Below are 18,092 nucleotides of genomic sequence, written 5' to 3'. Positions count from 1 at the left end.
GGCGCTTTCGAATTTAGGCTATTTTGCATAAAAACACACCAACGCCGCCTTTGTGTTTGGAACAGTTAGGGTGTTAAGTCCTTCACTTCTCATTCCTACACAGAGGCGACTGCCACAGGAAGCAGAGAAGCTTTTTTTATTAGATTCTGAAAGTGAAGCATTCAGCATTAAGCAATGCTGAAGGACACATCAGGTCAGTGAACGTGTCCTCAGATCACCGTCTCATGTCGCCGCACTGGAACACCAAGGCTCGGCGAGTGTGACGCCTGTCAGGGGGCTTTGAGCCGAGAGGAGAAACATCTGCAGCTCCACCTCCAGGTAATAAAGACATGAGATGACGCTAAAGACAAGACAGTTAGGGATCTACAGTATGTTCATGAATGCTTCCGTATAGGGAATTATTTGTATCTCTTCCCTCTCGCGCTCTGATTCTGACGTGACCTCATATCTACATCTTCCTTTCATCTGCAGCCTGCATTCCTTCCTGCGTGTGTTCTAACATCTGTACATCAGCGTGTGATGGTGTTTATACTGTGGTGGGCTACCAAAGGTCACGTCTGAACGGCTTCTGTGGTTCGTTCATTCATTCTTCCTCAAACTTAAACCACAACAACTCCGAAAACTTTGAAAACGCTGTTATAGTTGTGGTGGTTCTCTTTCGTCTTTTCTGCACACAAGCTAAATTATATGTGGCGTTCACTGTCCCTCTCATTTCTGTGTTTTTAGTATATACCACCTTCTGACGGGAAATTGAAGGCAGCATGACAGTGGCTGATGAGTTGAGGTTGAGTTGAGTTGCTGACACCTATGTGTGTTCTTGATCCTTTAGATTCTGCTTTGAAACCTACAAGTTCCTTCCCATCATTTTAAAAAGAAGCTTTGCGACTTAGAGGAACTTTGGAGCGGTAAGCTTCCCAGAAAGAGTTAATTAGGTTTAGGTTTGTTTTCGAGTTTGACTCAATGAGCTTCTTTGTTGTAGACAGCAATTTGAAAAGCTCAGGTGGTGATTTTGCTCCTCGGCAGGCGAGAGCAAAGCAATTACAAATGATGAATAACCTCTCTAACAGCACAGCCCCAGGATCAGTTAACACAAGCACACACACAACACCGAAACATGAAATTGGAAAAAGTTGACTTTGCAAAGTAAAACAGGCTTGAGTTTGCTTTAACCATGAATCCTTCACTGTGTCACAGATGTCATCCACAAAATCTACATAAAACTAAAAACACAGTAAACAGGGACACAGGAAGAAACATTAAGGAGAGTTAATTCTCCATTAAATCATTTCAATAGTTTGTCTGTTTGTAAGCTTAGTTTAGTTTATTAATGAGCTGTAAAGGCAGCGAGAGGTGACACATTTAAAACAATTGGGCTTTAATGAGCTTTACGGTGGATGAGTAGTTAGTGCTGCACTCGCTGGACTGCAGGCTGACAGGACCTTTAAGTGCAGAGATCACCATGGTTACCTATACAATGGCTTATACAACTTGACACAGCCGCAGCCCGAGCCCTTCACATCTCCAACTACAGAATGACTCGAGCCGAGTGCATTCTGTCCTTTCAGCCTCAAGATGATATCATAACCATGACAACATCACGAATACAGATCAGCCTGCACCACCCTTCACCCTCTTCTTCATGTGAATGAGGGGGTAGAGACAGGCAACAAAAGAGAAAGCACAAGGAAAGAAAAAGACTAAAACCCTCAAGATGTTTACAGATGAGCAGTTCTTAACCAATTACCCTGTAGAGGTGTTTTATATTAAAAAATAAATATACAGGTTTCCTGTAATTGCTGAAGAAGATGAAAAGATGTGTCCTATTTGATATAAACTGTTGTGACTCCTTGGCTTTAAATGTCTTGTGCAGCGAGTGATCCTGTGAGATCTGATGCTATCTGATCGGTGGTGCTGAGATCTCCAAACCTCCCGGCCAGTCACCAGGATTTCCTTTTCAAATCCTGTTTCAGATGCAGATTGCAGATGCAGATGAAGACATTATGCAGATTAGTTGTGCAGATTTCATTAATTTATCTTCTTTGCTAGGAACAAATGTTTATACATATTTTTGCCTCATGTGAAGGGAGGAGGTTGAGTGAGGTCAGGTTGAATCACTCAGGGATACAGCAGCAGTATGCCTGTTGATGAATCTGTCACAGTCTGTAACTTTAAGTGGTGTAATGCAGGCGTGACAGCTTAAACAGCGCCTGGCTCCAGTAATACACGCTTGGTAAGGGATCAGTGTAGAGCCAGCTTTCATTGTGTGCCTTCAGCCGCGACAATTAGCATATCGAACTTAAACAAAGCCTGGGCTAAATGACCTGTAGCACTGGACGGCTCCCGCTGGATGGAAGATGTGATGAAGTGTTTACAGGGCCTGTCAGCTGGGCAATAATGAGCTGTGATGAGGCTACGTGTGGAACCGCACGTGCGCTCAGATCCCTATCAGAGCTGCACTGTGTGGCCCCATCAACAGGTTTGATCTGCAGAAGCAGCACGATGATGGAGGAGAGCCTGCACGCAAGTAGTAGTAGTATGTGTTTGCTGTATGTTGTGTGTTCCTCAGCTCTTACTTGTGTATTTGTGTAATGGCAGAGGCAATGCAGCTCTCTGCAGGGTGTTTAATCAGGTGTTCACAACTGATTCACAAGAAGAACAAATGAGCCCCACAAGATGTTACAAAGCCACAGATGTCCTTTTTTGGTTCGATGCTGAAATTAGAATTTTTATTTGAACAACATTGAGGCAAAGCTGCTGTCTCTCCTCAGCTGTTTACACCCGCTCGCCTCTGAAAAATGACTTTTACTGGCCTCTTTGTCTCTTCTTCTGCCTAAACTCAGATTATCAGAGCTTCAGAATTCTTTCCAAGAACTCATTGTTGTAATTTTTGTTTTTGTGGCATCCTGGCAAATGTAAAACATGCTGCTGCCACCTTATTGTGAACTCCAAAGAACAAAAAGAATGGGAACCTCGTCCATATTTGGTGATGTGTTTCTTGCCTGTAAACATCTTTTCACTTGTAGCTGAGTGGGTGTATTGTATCGCTGCTGTCTGGCACCATTAAGTCATTACTGCTCAGACAAACAAAGAAAAGCATGAGTGTGTGTGTGTGTGTGTGTGTGTGTGTGTGTGTGTGTGTGTGTGTGTGTGTGTGTGTGTGTGTGTGTATGTGTGTGTGTGTGTGTTTATGAATATGACATTAATCAATTTGATCGATTAATTTAAAGGCCTAAAGTATTCATGGTTCACAAAACAGTTTTTTAAATTCCAAGTTTCCATGTTTTCTTGTTTTTCTAATTTGAAACAGTCTGTTAAATTCACCCAAAGTCATTTAAATTACGTTACATTACGGTCATTTGGCAGACGCTTTTATCCAAAGCGACTTACATTACATTACCACCCTTCGCAGAGGGGGGAGCAATTGAGGGTTCGATGCCTTGCACCTCGATAGGGGCTCGAACCAGCCACCCTCCGGTTCCCAAGCAGAAGCTCTACCCACTGAGCTACTGCCTAAATTGCCCTTTTTTGCCTTTAAGTGCTTTAAATATCCACTTAATTGACCAGCGTTTAAGGGGTTAAAGACCGCTGGACTGCGTGTGTGTGTATGCAGACATGTGCACAGCTGCATCATAACCACAGCTGCCCTCCTGCAGCACGCTCAAACCACAAAAAGAGAGAAAAATGAACTTCTGTCTGTTATTTGCGGAGCACACAGAGGAATTTGCATTTACAGAGTGTATCTTGTACAACAGATGTAATTTTATAAATGTTTATATTGATGACAAATTCCCATTTTCATTTTTCCCCACATTCCCCAAACCTCTTCTGCAACTCATCGTTTGGACAAATCCCTAAACTGAGGTCATAGCACCAAACGGAGGACATGAGTTACTGCGTGAATACATCATTTTGATTACGAAATCACTCTTCCTTCCAAAGCTATTTGGAATTGTGGGGATGAAATTCAGATGTAATTTCGATTTAGTTCTCGGAATTGCCCCTTTTTGGATTTTGCAAGATTTAAGCATCTTACATGTTGTATTTCTGCTGTCATGAAGTTGAATGCGACCAACAAACAACGAGTTTTCCTGGACATTCCTAAATGACGTAAAGTAAACATCCCATGGTGCACTGGGGTTCTTGCTGTGTTTTTTACAGCTTATCCTGCATCGTGTTCGTTTCCGAGACCCAAAGCGCCTTCGCTTCCCCTCATGCTCCATCCATCAGCAGAGTAAACAGAAGCTGTCGTTACTCACGGTGACACGTAGCCACAAATCTTGCAAAAGTAGAAACATATTTAACCTCCTGGAGTGTTTTCTGTCAAATGTTTACTGTTATATTTTATGTAACATGCATACGAATATGCTAAACAGTCAAAGGTGAGGATTATCTACTAGGTTTGCCAGAGCAAAACGCAGATAGAGCATTGAATCTTTACAGAACTTGTCTACTCTACATACAGTTTGGTGCATATTAAGGACTCAGTGCTGCTCTTTGCTCAGTGCTGCCCCCTGTGGCCCAAAACTCCACCACAACAGCATTGGAACAGAGCCTCGTCTCTCTGTTCCAACTTTCCTGTCATCGTTTACTGGACAATTGTTTAGTATGAATGTGAATCAAAGGACAAACTGGCTGCTCAAAGTTCAGACGAGAAACGCTGACAAACCAAGAGGCGTTCTGTTATTCATCGTATCCAGTAAATGAATGTGTTTGAAAGTCAAGCAGGATTAAATGGAGGCTCCGAGACGAAACTTTGCAGCCTCAGTAACTGAATTTCAGCCTTGTTTTTGTCATTCAGTCTAAACATGTCCCCTGAAGATAAAATTATAGCTTCCATTCATTACTTTTGACTGTAATTATTTTCATGTTTTCAGTCTCAGAGAAAGATATTTGCTTAAGGCATTTGCAAGCACTTAACAATAAAACAATTAATGTCTACTTGATGAGAAATGTGAGGGTTTGTATTGTCAGTCCAGCCTAATGCCTCTCATTTTGTCTGATTTGATGCTGTGTTTTGGCAGAAATCATCGTTTCTCCCTTTCGTTAACGCTAATGGCCTTGTGCAATCCAACTATTTCAATTAAATGTGTTAATGCCGCATGGTGCATTCATGTCCTCAATAAATAAAGTCTATGTTCAGATTCTAGAAACAAAGTGGCAATTAATGTTTGTGTGTGTGTGTGTGTGTGTGTGTGTGTATGTGTGTGTGTGTGTGTGTGTGTGTGTGGGTGTGTGGGTGTGTGTGTGTGTGTGTGTGTCCACCCAATACCAACAAAGCCCCACACAGCGTGCCGTCCATTTGGCTGTCATGCTTCATGTAAATTGGTGCTTTAGTCTGCAGTTAGATTGTTGTATAATAACATTTCAGCCCATTTTCCTTTCAAGCCGACGTTCAACCTCCACTTACAGAAAGAGAGTGTTTATGCCACAGCCAATGTGGCAATTAATGTGAGATTATACTCGATCTCACATTACAACAATTAATTTGGGTAGATTTGTGTGTAATTCAATTACAAAGTCCATAACTTTCTTACTTGTTATAAGCAGGCAGGTTTTGCATCCTGAGCTCTCATTCATACACAGATTTCTTCCCATAAATTTGCCTGAAACATTGCCCAGAAACATTTCTGGAATCATTACCAGAATGTGTGTCAGTCTGCACGTTTCATCATGCCCCACCCTAATCCATACCACAGATGAGGGGAAACCTTATGACATCACCCATCACTGTATAGAGTTTACAGTAAACACGCTGTGTCACTATGTCACATGACTGCAATCATTTTTCAACAAAATGATGGAAAACAAACTATGTTTTGCATTATAGCCGCATGTGTGTGTGTGTGTGTGTGTGTGTGGGTGGGTGTGCATTTATGTGTGTGTCCACATATCGAACCCTGGTTCTCTGACCTCCTCAGGGGACAGGGGGCCCACCAGCACAGAGGGATGATGGGAAACATGAGGAACTTCAATCCACCGCACATCTCAGTGGTGCTGTGGATTCATCTGAAAAGCATCAACTTTAACGTACCGCATGTTAAACTCAGTGGTCTAATCGGGTCTGAGGGTCACTTTCACTCTCCTCTGTGTCCCCGGCAAGCGGTGAAACCTGAGCGTCCATCAGATGTTTGTTAATCTCGACCCCGGAGCTACTCAGCGAGTTGCTTCATTCTCTTCCTCCGCCCGGATGTCTCTTCTGCTCTCTCTCTGCTGTGAATCACTGCAGATAAATCAAACCAGCACCGACATCAGAGATCCTGGTGTCTGTGTGTGTGTGTGTGTGTATGTGTGTGTGTGTGTGTGTGTGTGTGTGTGTGTGTGTGTGTGTGTGTGTGTGTGTGTGTGTGTGACACAGAGAAAACCTTTACCCCACTTAATGACGTAAATCTACACAACATAGAATGGAGTTGAATTTTCATTTTTTACCCTTTGGTCTTTGTAAATATGCTTATATTCTTTATATTTAGTTTAACATTATTGCAGGAGATTCTTCATGCGGATATAAACACTTGTGCTTGGATAAAAGCATCTTATTTATCTATTATTTATGTCTTGGCTCTTATTTATTGACCACTAATTCACTGTGAACCAGTATAACTTTACATGACCTCGAAATAAGGAACACACTTAGTACACATGAAAGAGTGAAAGCAGGTGTGTGTGTGTGTGTGTGTGTGTGTGTGTGTGTGTGTGTGTGTCTGTGCGCGAGTGTGTGGTACTGCAGCACCACCTGCTGTCTGATATGAGCCACGACACACACACTGACCTCATGAGGGTTTAATGGAACTTGAAGGCATGTGTCTTATCTGTGTTTACCTGCGTATAAAAACATGTTTACTCGCTGTTAAACTTACCTGAACTCTCATAAACAAACTTGTTGACCATAGATCAACATCAGTTTATTTAGTTTTAATTAAAGGGAGATATTATATAGATTTGTATGCTCTAATATTTGTTTGGGGCTTATTGTACAAAATTTTGCAGAATTTTGTAAAAACAGCATTCCCTTGGTGCATCACCACCCTGTCAAAGAAAATTACAGGTTACAGATTACAGATTTTTCAACATCAAGATTTCCACCTTTGACATTATGCACAACACAAACTTCCTGATATAAAAATACAACTTTCTAAAAAAAGGGGAACCTAGGGAATCTGGCCCCTGCAGATGTTTGGAAGCTGCAGAGACCCTGAGAATGACCTCAATTTACTCATGCAGTTATGGATTTCATATTTCAGCTTCTGTTTTAATTTTCAGTTAAAGCCTAAATGTGCATGGGGACATATGTGTCAGGGACAAACTCCAACTGCAAGTCAGATAATCAAACCACCATTTTGCACAAAATTGCCTCATATTTACTTTCAAAATACAGTTAAGTTGCTTAATTTAACCCCAACCCTTCATCCCAAATGAATCATTAACCGAGGTCATCATCAATGTTGTCACATCATCAAATTCATGGGAGGGAGATGTATGTTTACATAGTTAGATAGTAACAACCAAACATTATGTGTATGTATTCTGTGAAATCCTTAATCTATCCTGTTCACAGAATTCCACAACACAGAATTTGCAGTGATTATTGTGTCTTTTGCAGTGTTTGCTTTTATCGCAGAGGACCACGAATTTCAGCACCCCGAGCGTAAAGTCCAAGCAGTGTGTGAGCAGTCATGCCCTAAAGGTTCTTTGTCTTACATATGTGTACCTGACAAATGTTGCAAAACAGCTGCTGAACGAGAAATATTGATTTAGTTTTCCAAGCTGATTCCACAGACTGTTTGTTTAGTCGTGTTTGAGGACAAAGGTTCCACAGCACAAAGCAGCATCACTGGGTTTTGTGCAAAATTTACAACTCTCTGAAAACACAACTTGTCTGTCTTCCAACCGCCGTCATTTTTTCTACATCATTTCATCCAAAGATAAAAGTCGTGTGATTCTTTTAACAGCTTGCTCAGTAAAGACTACATGAATATTCAGTCAACATTGGATTAGGTACAGTGGTGTTTAACATTCGCTGTCAGTGTTCATCCAGACGCCAACATTGATTTAGTTAAATAGTTAAAGTGGTGAAATCCCCCAAACATAAAACACAGACTGTGGACAGATTTCAAAACAAGGATCGTTGTTTGTTGTTTGTTGTTTTTACAGATTTCCACCTATTATTTCCTTCCATCCACTGGTATTTGTTTTCTGTACTTGTGCCTTCTGATAATCAATGGATATGAAGCCCTTAAGTTCATTTTTGGAAGGTAACTACCTGTCCCAAAGCTCAATGTTGTGAAAGATAAGGTCACTAAAGAAATAGGTAGTAAGGAAAAGCCGAGGCCCTGTCAGGTCAGCCTCATCCCAGGACCACATAGGAGGAGCAGCATCCCCGGTACGGCCTGAATCTGGCGCCCAAACGGGCCAGCAAACCTCCTGTTGGGCACAAACGTAATCACAAGGTTTGTTTACATAGAATGTGCTCTGATGCTCTGATTGGCCTGTCTGACACCATCAGATATAGGGTAATGTCTTAAAATGTATTGGGTTGGAACATAACAGTGATCAATGAAGATTACATCCAAGCCATTCAGTTGATTAGTAACTTCAGTTAAATACAAAGTTCCACACCGTGTTCTCGTGGAGCGGCAGCATTCGTAAATCATCGGGCCTTCTTTATGACAACGACACTTCAGCTCTACTGTCCGGGGCAGAAATCTGAGCACGTGGCTCAGGTTAGCTCAGGTTAGCTCAGGTTAGCTCAGGTTAGCTCTTTCCCAGTAAAGCTTCGTTACACATAGTTATTGATTATGTAACGCCGATCTATCACATCAGCAGAGCGCCATCTTCCACATGTGCGCCCAGAGTGAATCAACTGATAGCCGTCGACCAGCTCCGTGTATTGATCCCAGAGAAGAAGAAGCTCTGACTGCAGGGCCGATCATCTGCTGACAGATAAGATCCATTGTGTAAGTGTGTACAGTGGCCTGATTGGTGCAATGATTGATCAACAGAAGCTGCATTCCTGGATGGACAGGATCTGTGTGTGCATGTGATGGTGGGTGGGTGAGGTCAATGGTTATGTTTACCTGAAGATATGGGAGGAGGGGCCAGTGATTGCGTGTGTGTGTGTGTGTGTGTGTGTGTGTGTGTGTGTGTGTGTGTTTCTGTGTGTGTAGCAGGCTATAAAACCTCACCCTGCACCCTCTCTCTTTCTGATCATCTCTCAAACTGTGTGTGTTTGTGTGTGTTGGACTGAGAGGCCGTAACCATGAAGTTCTGCGTTTTGTCATTGTTGTTGGTGGCAGGGTGTGTGTATGCTGCCCCTGTGGAGCAGGGCGGCATGCAGCCGGGCTCGTGTACAGATGCGCTGGCGCTGGGAGCGGCAAATGAGGCGCTCAACAAGATCAACCTAGACCGCAAGACTGGCTACGTCCTCAAGATGCACCGGCTGTCCAACGTCAATCTGATGATCCATGTAAGTCACTGAGGAACACTCAACTTAAAGGGAAATTACACTTTAGATTTGTTCCTACCTGTATTGTACATCTTTCATTATTTCACACATATTTCTAAAATTAACTCAACATTACTGAGATGAAGGGACAAAACACGAAGAATTCAGAACATCAGACCATTTTTTTCCCTAAATGTAGCCGAATTGTCTAAATCATTCTAATTTAATTGTTTGTTTTGACATAAATCTGCATGCATGCTCATATATGTTGAACCGAGACTTTCAAAGTCTAACCAACAGATCCTCACCTGGAGCAGCAGCTTAAACTGTAGCTCTAGTGTTTGGTCCCCTTGCAAAAAACAACAGGTTAGAGGCGACCAATCAGAGCCCAGACAACACAACAGATAGGTATTCAGGACAGATGACTCATTTGATTAGGTTTAGCAACACAATGACACAATTTATGTCCCAACAAAAGGCAATGAACTCTGAATACTGTCAATCCGACTTAAGATAAATCTCATTTGTGTACAAAAAAAAGCTTTATTTAATGTGAATGTTTGTTACAGGAAGAGACGGGTCAAGTTTTCTACCTGACTATGGAGGTTGTGGAGACTAACTGTCACGTCTTAAGCAAGAAGGCCGCAGCAGACTGTATGGCTCGCCGAACCTCGGACACACCGGTTAGAAAACATGAGCACACACACACACACACACACACACACACACACACACACACACACACACACACAAACACACACACACACACACACACACACACACACACACACACACACATACACACACACACACACACACACACACACACACACACACACTGCTGCATTCATGCTTATCCAACACTGTCATGACAACATCAGGACATGTCTTTTTGTCTTTGCAGGTGTACGGAGAGTGCAGGGCCATCATCTACATGAACAGGCCTCAGAGAGTGGTGCGTCTGTACAAATACGACTGTGCCATCAGACCAGGTGAGGAAGACGCACCCTTCATCCTACTGTAGTCGTCCTCTATTTTCCACTTTCTTCAGCAGGAAGTTACAACTCGACTGCTGAGAATAAACAAGTCATATACGTAGTTCATTGCTTACGATGCTATTATAGTATCAGTAGCTGGAGAGTAAATACATTTTTCTACTTTATATCTTCAGTTCCTTCAGCGAAGGTGGCCGCGATCTGCCCTGACTGCCCTGCACGCATGAGAGTGGACAACATCCCCATGGTGGATGCGGCCCACGAGGCTCTGAAGAAGTTCAACAAAGAGGGGGGGATGAGCAAGCTCTTCCAGATCAATAACGTGACGCGTGCCAGAGCCCAGGTCAGTTTACCGCCACAGCACCAGGGGGGGGAATATGCTGTAACGGCTCAGCCTGAAGGTGGCGCTGTGATAACTGATATTACGCAGCCAGATAACTGATATTACATTTTGGTCTATAACCTTTAAATCATAACTCCTACAGGCCACGCCCATTGGCAACAAAGCCAGATTTTCCCTTATTTTATTTATTACATTTTGTATCGCATTCCTACAATATGAACTTTATTGATTTAAAGTGACAGCGCACATTGTCCTTGGGCAGGTAAATGGAAATACAACAAATATTATCAAATGTATTCATCATTAATTTTTCAGTGAAATGCTTGTAAGTCTGCTTGTATAGTTGCTCAATTACTCAATTTTCGTGTGTGTGTTTCTGTGTGTGTGCGCGTGTGTTTCTGTGTGCGCGTGTGTTTCTGTGTGTGTGCAGATGGGCATAGCTGTGTTCTACAACACAGAGTTTGTCATCGATGAGACCGTCTGTGACAAGACCAAAGACCTGGATAAAGACGAATGCCCCAACATGCAGTGCGAGTTCGCTGTAAGTCACATTAACAACCAACGTACCTCGAGACAAACAGGAGATAGAATATATCGAGGGCAAAGTTTGAGGTTGTGTCAATTTTGTCGTGGCATAGGAGGACGTTTTTGCAAAGTGCTGCTAGTGACATGTAAACGCTGCCACCTACTGGGCTGGACCCAGGTGGTTTGGTTCTATCTTCATTAGCCACAGAAAATAACTTCTCTGCCACAGTTGCTTTTTGGCAGTTATACTATAACATACGTATAAGTATCACTTATATTCACTTCTTAACATCAATATTTCAAAGTGTTTCTCTTCTTTTCCTCTCCCCAGCACAAAGGCTTCTGTAAGGGTTCCACCCACGTCGCTCGTGACGGAGAACATCATGTCACTGTAGATTGTGAGATCTATGAGCCCGAGGTGAGAACATACTTTGAGTACAACAACAGGTACTCATGTCATGTACTTCAGTTACAGTCACAGTAACACAGAGGAATATGCTTTAGTTATATCAGTTTTCGCTGTAGAAGGTAAGAAGAAGACAAGGAAAGAGATCAAAGAAGGAAATGAGGAAGAAATCTTATTCAGCAAAGTAACAAATAACTTTTACAGCTGTCTGATGAATGTAATGAAGTAAAAACGAACACACCACTACCTGAAAAGATCAATGTTATTAGTTACATTCATACCTGTGACCTGTTTCTGTGTTTGAGAAATGAAGTATGACATGTTATATACGTGTGACCTTCTCTCTGTGACCTCCAGCCTGCAGAGAGGGAGAAGAAGCTCCACTTGGTGGGCGGAGAGAGCGACCACAGCCACAGCAACCCACAACCTCTGGACCGCAGCCTAGCTCACGACCACGCCCACAACCACGCAAAGAGCCACGCCTACAGCGACACCCCCGACATGCACGCCAACGACAGCGAGCATCACCACACGCACGACCACGGCCACGACAGCGCCCACAAGCACGGCCACGACCACTCCCATGAACACGGGCACGGCCACGACCACGTGCACGCCCACCACACCAAGGCCCACGATCACACCGGAGACACGCCCAACCAACATCACAACTACAGCCACGACGCCACTTCCAACACCCACGACCACGACCACGAACTCGCCCTGGACCACGAACACGCGCACGCCCACCTGCACGACCACGAGCACCACCATCACCACCACGACCACGAGCACGAGACCTCCTTACACGACCACCCGGAGGGCAGGGTGAGGATGCTGCCCCCCGTCGACGAGCCACAGACGCTGCAGGCCGTCCTCGACATACTCGCCGGCCCCGGGGAGGCAGTCACTCTGCCTGTCCACCCCGACCCTGAGATCCCTGGGAAGACAGAGCCCACCATCCTGGCCTTCCCCAGTGCAGTGTCGGCCGAGTGCCCCGCCCCCTTGCCAGGGACCACCCTGGTGGAGAAGCTCTTCGCCGAGGCCTCATAGAGAAGCCAATGGCTCCCAACTTGAAGAGACCGAAGCCGTTAGCTCGTCAACAGCTTCTTCTCCTTTTTCCGTCTTGATGAGGCATAAAATTACTAAACTGTAAAGAAAAAATAAAGAAAAAAATAAACTCATCTACGTTTGCGTGTGTCCACGAATCTTGAATATCAGATCAATTCGCTGATCTTTGAGTGTGAATCCTCAAGCTGTCAAACATGAAAGTATTTTCTATATTTTCTGTTTGTCTGACCTCTGTGTTTGCTTTCACAACATAATTAAAAACATCACAAATATCCAACTGTTGTATGCAGTCGATTTGTTGAAAAAAACCCTTGAATTAAACCAGAAGAGTTCATACCTTCGCCAAGGCTGAGAGCTCAATTATGACGCTTTCCGTCTCTTATTGATGAAATTTAACAGGTTACTGACAAGAGAACAAACTTGATTATATCAGCTTAGTTCTAAAGTTCTTGACAAATTTCTGTTGTTATAGCGCCCCCATCAGGTCAGTCAGTTTTTGGCATAAGCAGTGAGGTCACATGTCTACCAAGTCTGGTCACAGTCGACTGATTAATTTAAGAGATGCAGCACTTTGTGAACAATGAGCCGCGCCCACTCAAGTTTGGCAGCCAAATCCAGCAAAACAGCAAGGAAAAAGAAAAAACAAGGATACAACTTTTGTCTGTCTTGCTCCAGACATTCTATATGTGAAATTTTGTGACAATTGACCAAAAATTGGAGGAGAAACAATACAAATTTGCATGCAAAATGACAGAGAACTTAGTTGTGATGAATACGGCAAATAAGAAATTTTGATGCTATGACTTTTGTTATAGGCCGCAACATTAAGGTGGTTGTTACAGCGCCACCATCAGGACGATCAGTGCCACCCCTGAATGAGTTTCTCCTTGGATTGTGACCAACCTGCCTACTAAGTTTCACTGGAATGGATCCTCACACACCCGTTATGGGGCGGCGTTGCACGAGCTGCAGACTGTTGCTGAGGCTATGTTTAACATATTAGTGTCTTGACGATCTACATACTATGAAACATGAGGAGTGGCTTTTAGAACTTTCTAGAACATGGGTCAAGTTCTGAGGTTCCGTTCGGATCCATTTGATTCCAAGGTCCAAGGTCCGGCCTCGCCCAGGTCCTCCCCGGTAGCCAGGTCCTGCCCCGGACAAGCCAGGCACAACCTTGGCATCATTTTACTCAGGCTCTGATTGGCCACGCCCCCAGGCAGTTCATTTATTGTATGTAGTTTATCAAAGAAAATATGAGAACTCCTTTTTTATAAAGGTCCACAATATGCTTATAAACAATCAGACTAAAACACTTTCATTTGCATTACCCAGAGTTCATTGCTGTCCGTCCTTTCGTAAAACCTGTGGAAGGTTTATGTTAATAGCGCCATCTACTGTATAGGAGTGGCTAGTGTTCAACAATGTAAACACTGACAATTCACACTGGGCTTTTGTCATCTTAGCCACTTATACTACAATTGGTTGATAATAATGTGTGTATTTAGAGTTAGTTCTTTCAGTATGAGTTCATTTGTTGAATGATTGCACGTATATATTTACTCTACATGCTGCTTTGGTTTGTTAGACTCAGCAAGTAAAGATTAATTTCTTCCTAAAACCTTAATGATGATTAGTTCCTTGTGCGCTCAGTTCACTTTGATACAGCGGGTTGTGGGAACTGAACCCACCGCCGTGATCGTATAGTGGTTAGTACTCTGCGTTGTGGCTGCAGCAACCCCGGTTCGAATCCGGGTCACGGCACGTTTTGGATGTTTAACCCTGTGCAGAGTAAAGTAGCTGTCATCACGGACAGCAAAGCTCTTGTCCTGATTTGAAGAAGGCAAAATTAAGTCAAGTTCTGAGGTTCCGTTCGGATCCATTTGACAGATTCCAAGGTCCAAGGTCAAATCAAATACAAAAAAAGCAGACAACAACATGGAAATCAGCCTTTGGTAGTTTTCAAGCACCAGACACAACAAACATTCTCTCTGTTTACCGGATGATCGCTTGTTTTATGTGCGTCCATTATCTCTGTGGACATAAATCAGTTTGACACACTCAGCAAACACATCTTATCTCTGTCTGCCTGAAACCAAACCACACAGGGTTAAAAATCGACAAAAAGACATGTTCGCAATCATTAGACCCTCTGTACTTTCCCGCTGAGTTGGCACTCTGTGGCCAGAACATCCACTTTAGAGTCATTGGCTCAACATAAAGGAGAGGTGGACCTGGAGCAACACCATCCCCAGGCTTAGTTCTGCTCTCAGTTGACTTTGTTGTCGTTTTCGCAGTCATGAGAGTCTAAGTTTCTGTAGATATGAGTCTTTCTGTGACTGGGTCATCGCTTCCCTGGTGCACTATGACCCCACAATCCAGCCTGGCTCAGCCATTGGCCTGCGGCAGATAACAGCTGTTTGCTCATCCTTCAGGAAAGAGGGGAAAGTCCGGCTAGACCAGCGTCAGCTGCGCATTCTCTTTGAAGAGAAAACGTAGAATTGCACGATTCAGCAGAGGGAAATCGTCAGGATAGGCATCCAGGCCTTTCATTTGTGTGACACCAGGTGTTTTTAGTGTGTGTGTCAGTGTGCCTGTGCTTGAGGATGAGTGTGTGTCTGCTGGTGCTGTGCCTGGCCGTGCTGCTGCAGGGGGGCAGGGCTGGGCCGGAGCCCCCAGGCTGCCTGAGCCCCGAGGCGGTGAGGGCAGCAGAGGAAGCCCTGGAGCAGATCAACCAGGACCGCACACACGGATACGTCCTGGGCCTCAACAGGGTGTACGACGTCGCCCTCCAGCAGGAGAAGGTGAGGGCACGCTCAGGGATGGAAACACGGGGGGACTGGACCAAGAGACGTGTGTGAAGAAAATAGACTAGAATTCATCAAACGGTATAATGTGTGTGTGTGTGTGTGTGTGTGTGTGTGTGTGTGTGTGTGTGTGTGTGTGTGTGTGCGTGACCAGGAGAAAGGCGGGTCACTTTACAAGCTGACCATCGATGTCATGGAAACCAAATGCCACATCACAAGCAGGAAACCATGGAAAGAGTGTGAAATCAGAACCATCGGAGACATTCCAGTAAATATCACCAGACTTAAAAATGAACTCGCTGCAGTCCAAATGTGTGAGTGTGTGTGTGTGTGTGTGTGTATCCTGTAGGTATATGGAGAGTGTGAGGTATCGGCCTTTGTCGACACTCAAGTCAAACTTCAGAGCTTCTCCTGCGCTCTGCGTGAAGGTACAGTGTTTCAACTGTTGATTAAAGCTTTGCCACTATATATGACAGCATTTGTGCTGTTTATATTCACTCTAAATTAAATGCAAAAAGAGCAATGCTAAACTGAAACTAACCAAAAATTAAACATTTCAAAATAAAACCTAATAAAAAAGGAGCAGAATTACGATGTACCTGTGTGTGTGTGTGTGTGTGTGTGTGTGTGTGTGTGTGTGTGTGTGTGTGTGTGTGTGTTGTGTTCAGTTCCTGCCGTTGCAGTGTTGAACGTGTGTCCCGACTGCCCCACAGCGGACAACCTGGAAGAGCCCGTTGTCAAGGAGACGGCAAATCTATCCCTGCAGAGATTTAATAAGGAGAGCTACCTGGCCAACTACTTTAGTTTGGAGAACATCACCAAAGCCAGTTCACAGGTGAGCACAGAGACTGAACGAAGACACAAAAATGTCACATCACTTTAAAGCCAGACGGCCGAACTCGCTGACTGATTATTGAAGCATTTTTGAGATGTTTGTGCTTCTCTTCAGGTCTTTGAATGGACCCGTATGGATCCATGTTGTTATTCTGTCTACAACACAAAGATAGAAGTTCTTTCCTCCACAATAAAAGCTAAACATATCTCCTGGATTCCCTAATAGAACTGTGTTAGAAGGCACCAGGAAGTTACTATAGGATACAGATCCATGACAACATACAGAGGGTTCAGGGTCAAAGGTCATAGTGAACATATATATGTGTTTTACTAAACTTATAACCACATCTGTCTGTGTGTGTGTGCTCTTCAGTGGGTTGTTGGCCCCTCCTACTTTGTGGAGTTCACCATCGTGGAGACTGTGTGTTCCAAGAAAACAGCTGACAGTGAGCTGAGCAACTGCACACCTATGGACTGCCAGTTTGCTGTAAGCAACACACACACATACACACACACATCCAGACTAAGTGTGCTGGACATCTTTGGTGTTCACTTTTCAGGTCTGACCCAGTTTAGATGGAAAGTACCTGAAAGTCGTGAACTTTTGTGAAATCACCTTAAGTAAGGGACTTGAGATGCAGTTTCTTTGAAAGTTGTGGTGTCTTGCATTCTGGTGAGTGTTGTCTCAGTGCTGAGACCTGGTTAGCTGAGTTAGCACACAGCTGACACACACCACGTTCACACTCCAAATGAGCAGGATGAAGTGACGGTGCAGTTCTTCTCTCCCAGCATAGAGGCTTCTGCTTGGGCTCACACATGACCAGAGGTAAAGTGCTTGTGTGGAGGCGTCTTGTCAAGAGGAAGGACAGCCAGTTTCACAGGACGGCTGTGAAAGTCAACTGTGAGATCTACGAGCCTCAGGTACAGGACTCACCTGCAGCGCCACGCTTTAAAGCGGCGCCTTACAAAAATTCAAATGGGATAAACAATCAAAAGTTACCTCAAACACCCATGACCCATTCTGTCCTCTGCAGACGGCGAACGCGGAGAAGCTGAGCCATGCAATTGCAGACGTTGGCCACGCTGAGCTTCAGGATCACAACCACACGCACCTGCATCCCCACGAGCACGCGCATGCAGTCACGCCCGGACCGGACCGACCCGTCTCCGCACCCGCAGGCTCCCTCGGGACCGTGGTGTACCGTCCGGCCTCGCCCAGGTCCTCCCCGGCTGCCAGGTCCTGCCCCGGACAAGCCAGGCACCACCTTGGCATCATTTCGCTCAGGCTCTGATTGGCCACGCCCCCAGACAGTTCATTTATTGTATGTAGTTTATCAAAGAAAATATCAGAACTACTTTTTTATAAAGGTCCACAATATGCTTATAAACAATCAGACTAAAACCCTTTCATTTGCATTACCCAGAGTTCATTGCTATCCTTCCTTTCATATTACCTGTTGAAGGTTTATGTTAATAGCGCCATCTACTGTATAGGAGTGGCTAGTGTTCAACAATGTAAACACTGACAATTCACACTGGGCTTTTGTCATCTTAGCCACTTATACTACAATTAGTTGATAATAATGTGTGTATTTAGAGTTAGTTCTTTCAGTATGAGTTCATTTGTTGAATGATTGCACGTATATATTTACTCTACATGCTGCTTTGGTTT

The 18,092-nt window shown here is 44.1% G+C and overlaps 2 protein-coding genes and 1 non-coding gene across 3 annotated transcripts; all 3 read left to right on the top strand.

The window, feature by feature from the left end:
- The first annotated feature begins 9,189 nt into the window (after positions 1–9,189).
- On the top strand, positions 9,190–13,070 carry fetub (fetuin B). Its single transcript, XM_076154423.1, has 7 exons — positions 9,190–9,460; positions 10,009–10,122; positions 10,344–10,431; positions 10,611–10,777; positions 11,208–11,318; positions 11,634–11,720; positions 12,066–13,070. The coding sequence occupies exons 1-7, from the start codon at positions 9,254–9,256 to the stop codon at positions 12,759–12,761; spliced, it is 1,470 nt and encodes a 489-aa protein (XP_076010538.1). The 5' UTR covers positions 9,190–9,253; the 3' UTR covers positions 12,762–13,070.
- Positions 13,071–14,471: 1,401 nt separating this feature from the next.
- trnah-gug (transfer RNA histidin (anticodon GUG)) lies at positions 14,472–14,543 on the top strand. The gene has a single exon. It is a non-coding gene; the product is annotated as a tRNA-His (tRNA).
- Positions 14,544–15,022: 479 nt separating this feature from the next.
- On the top strand, positions 15,023–17,839 carry LOC143003651 (fetuin-B-like). The gene is made up of 7 exons (XM_076154424.1): positions 15,023–15,583; positions 15,741–15,854; positions 15,936–16,014; positions 16,255–16,421; positions 16,794–16,907; positions 17,210–17,341; positions 17,455–17,839. Exons 1-7 carry the CDS (start codon positions 15,386–15,388, stop codon positions 17,710–17,712), a joined length of 1,062 nt encoding a protein of 353 aa, XP_076010539.1. The 5' UTR covers positions 15,023–15,385; the 3' UTR covers positions 17,713–17,839.
- The last annotated feature ends 253 nt before the right edge of the window (positions 17,840–18,092 follow it).

This window comes from Genypterus blacodes, unplaced genomic scaffold (assembly GCF_046128005.1).
Source record: "Genypterus blacodes isolate CSIRO-AG114 ecotype Tasmania unplaced genomic scaffold, CSIRO-AGI_Gbla_v1 ptg000062l_1, whole genome shotgun sequence".
In the NCBI taxonomy this organism is placed as follows: Eukaryota; Metazoa; Chordata; class Actinopteri; order Ophidiiformes; family Ophidiidae; genus Genypterus; species Genypterus blacodes.
Note: the sequence above shows the minus strand (reverse complement) of the source record. Positions and strands in the feature narration are given on the sequence as shown.

Coding starts and splice junctions, on each gene's coding strand:
- fetub (XM_076154423.1), top strand. CDS start 9,254: ATGAAGTTCTGCGTTTTGTCATTGTTGTTGGTGGCAGGGTGTGTGTAT. Junction 10,432..10,610: donor CGACTGTGCCATCAGACCAG/GTGAGGAAGACG, acceptor TTATATCTTCAG/TTCCTTCAGCGAAGGTGGCC. Junction 11,319..11,633: donor ACATGCAGTGCGAGTTCGCT/GTAAGTCACATT, acceptor TCCTCTCCCCAG/CACAAAGGCTTCTGTAAGGG.
- LOC143003651 (XM_076154424.1), top strand. CDS start 15,386: ATGAGTGTGTGTCTGCTGGTGCTGTGCCTGGCCGTGCTGCTGCAGGGG. Junction 16,015..16,254: donor CTCCTGCGCTCTGCGTGAAG/GTACAGTGTTTC, acceptor TGTTGTGTTCAG/TTCCTGCCGTTGCAGTGTTG. Junction 16,422..16,793: donor TCACCAAAGCCAGTTCACAG/GTGAGCACAGAG, acceptor TGTGCTCTTCAG/TGGGTTGTTGGCCCCTCCTA.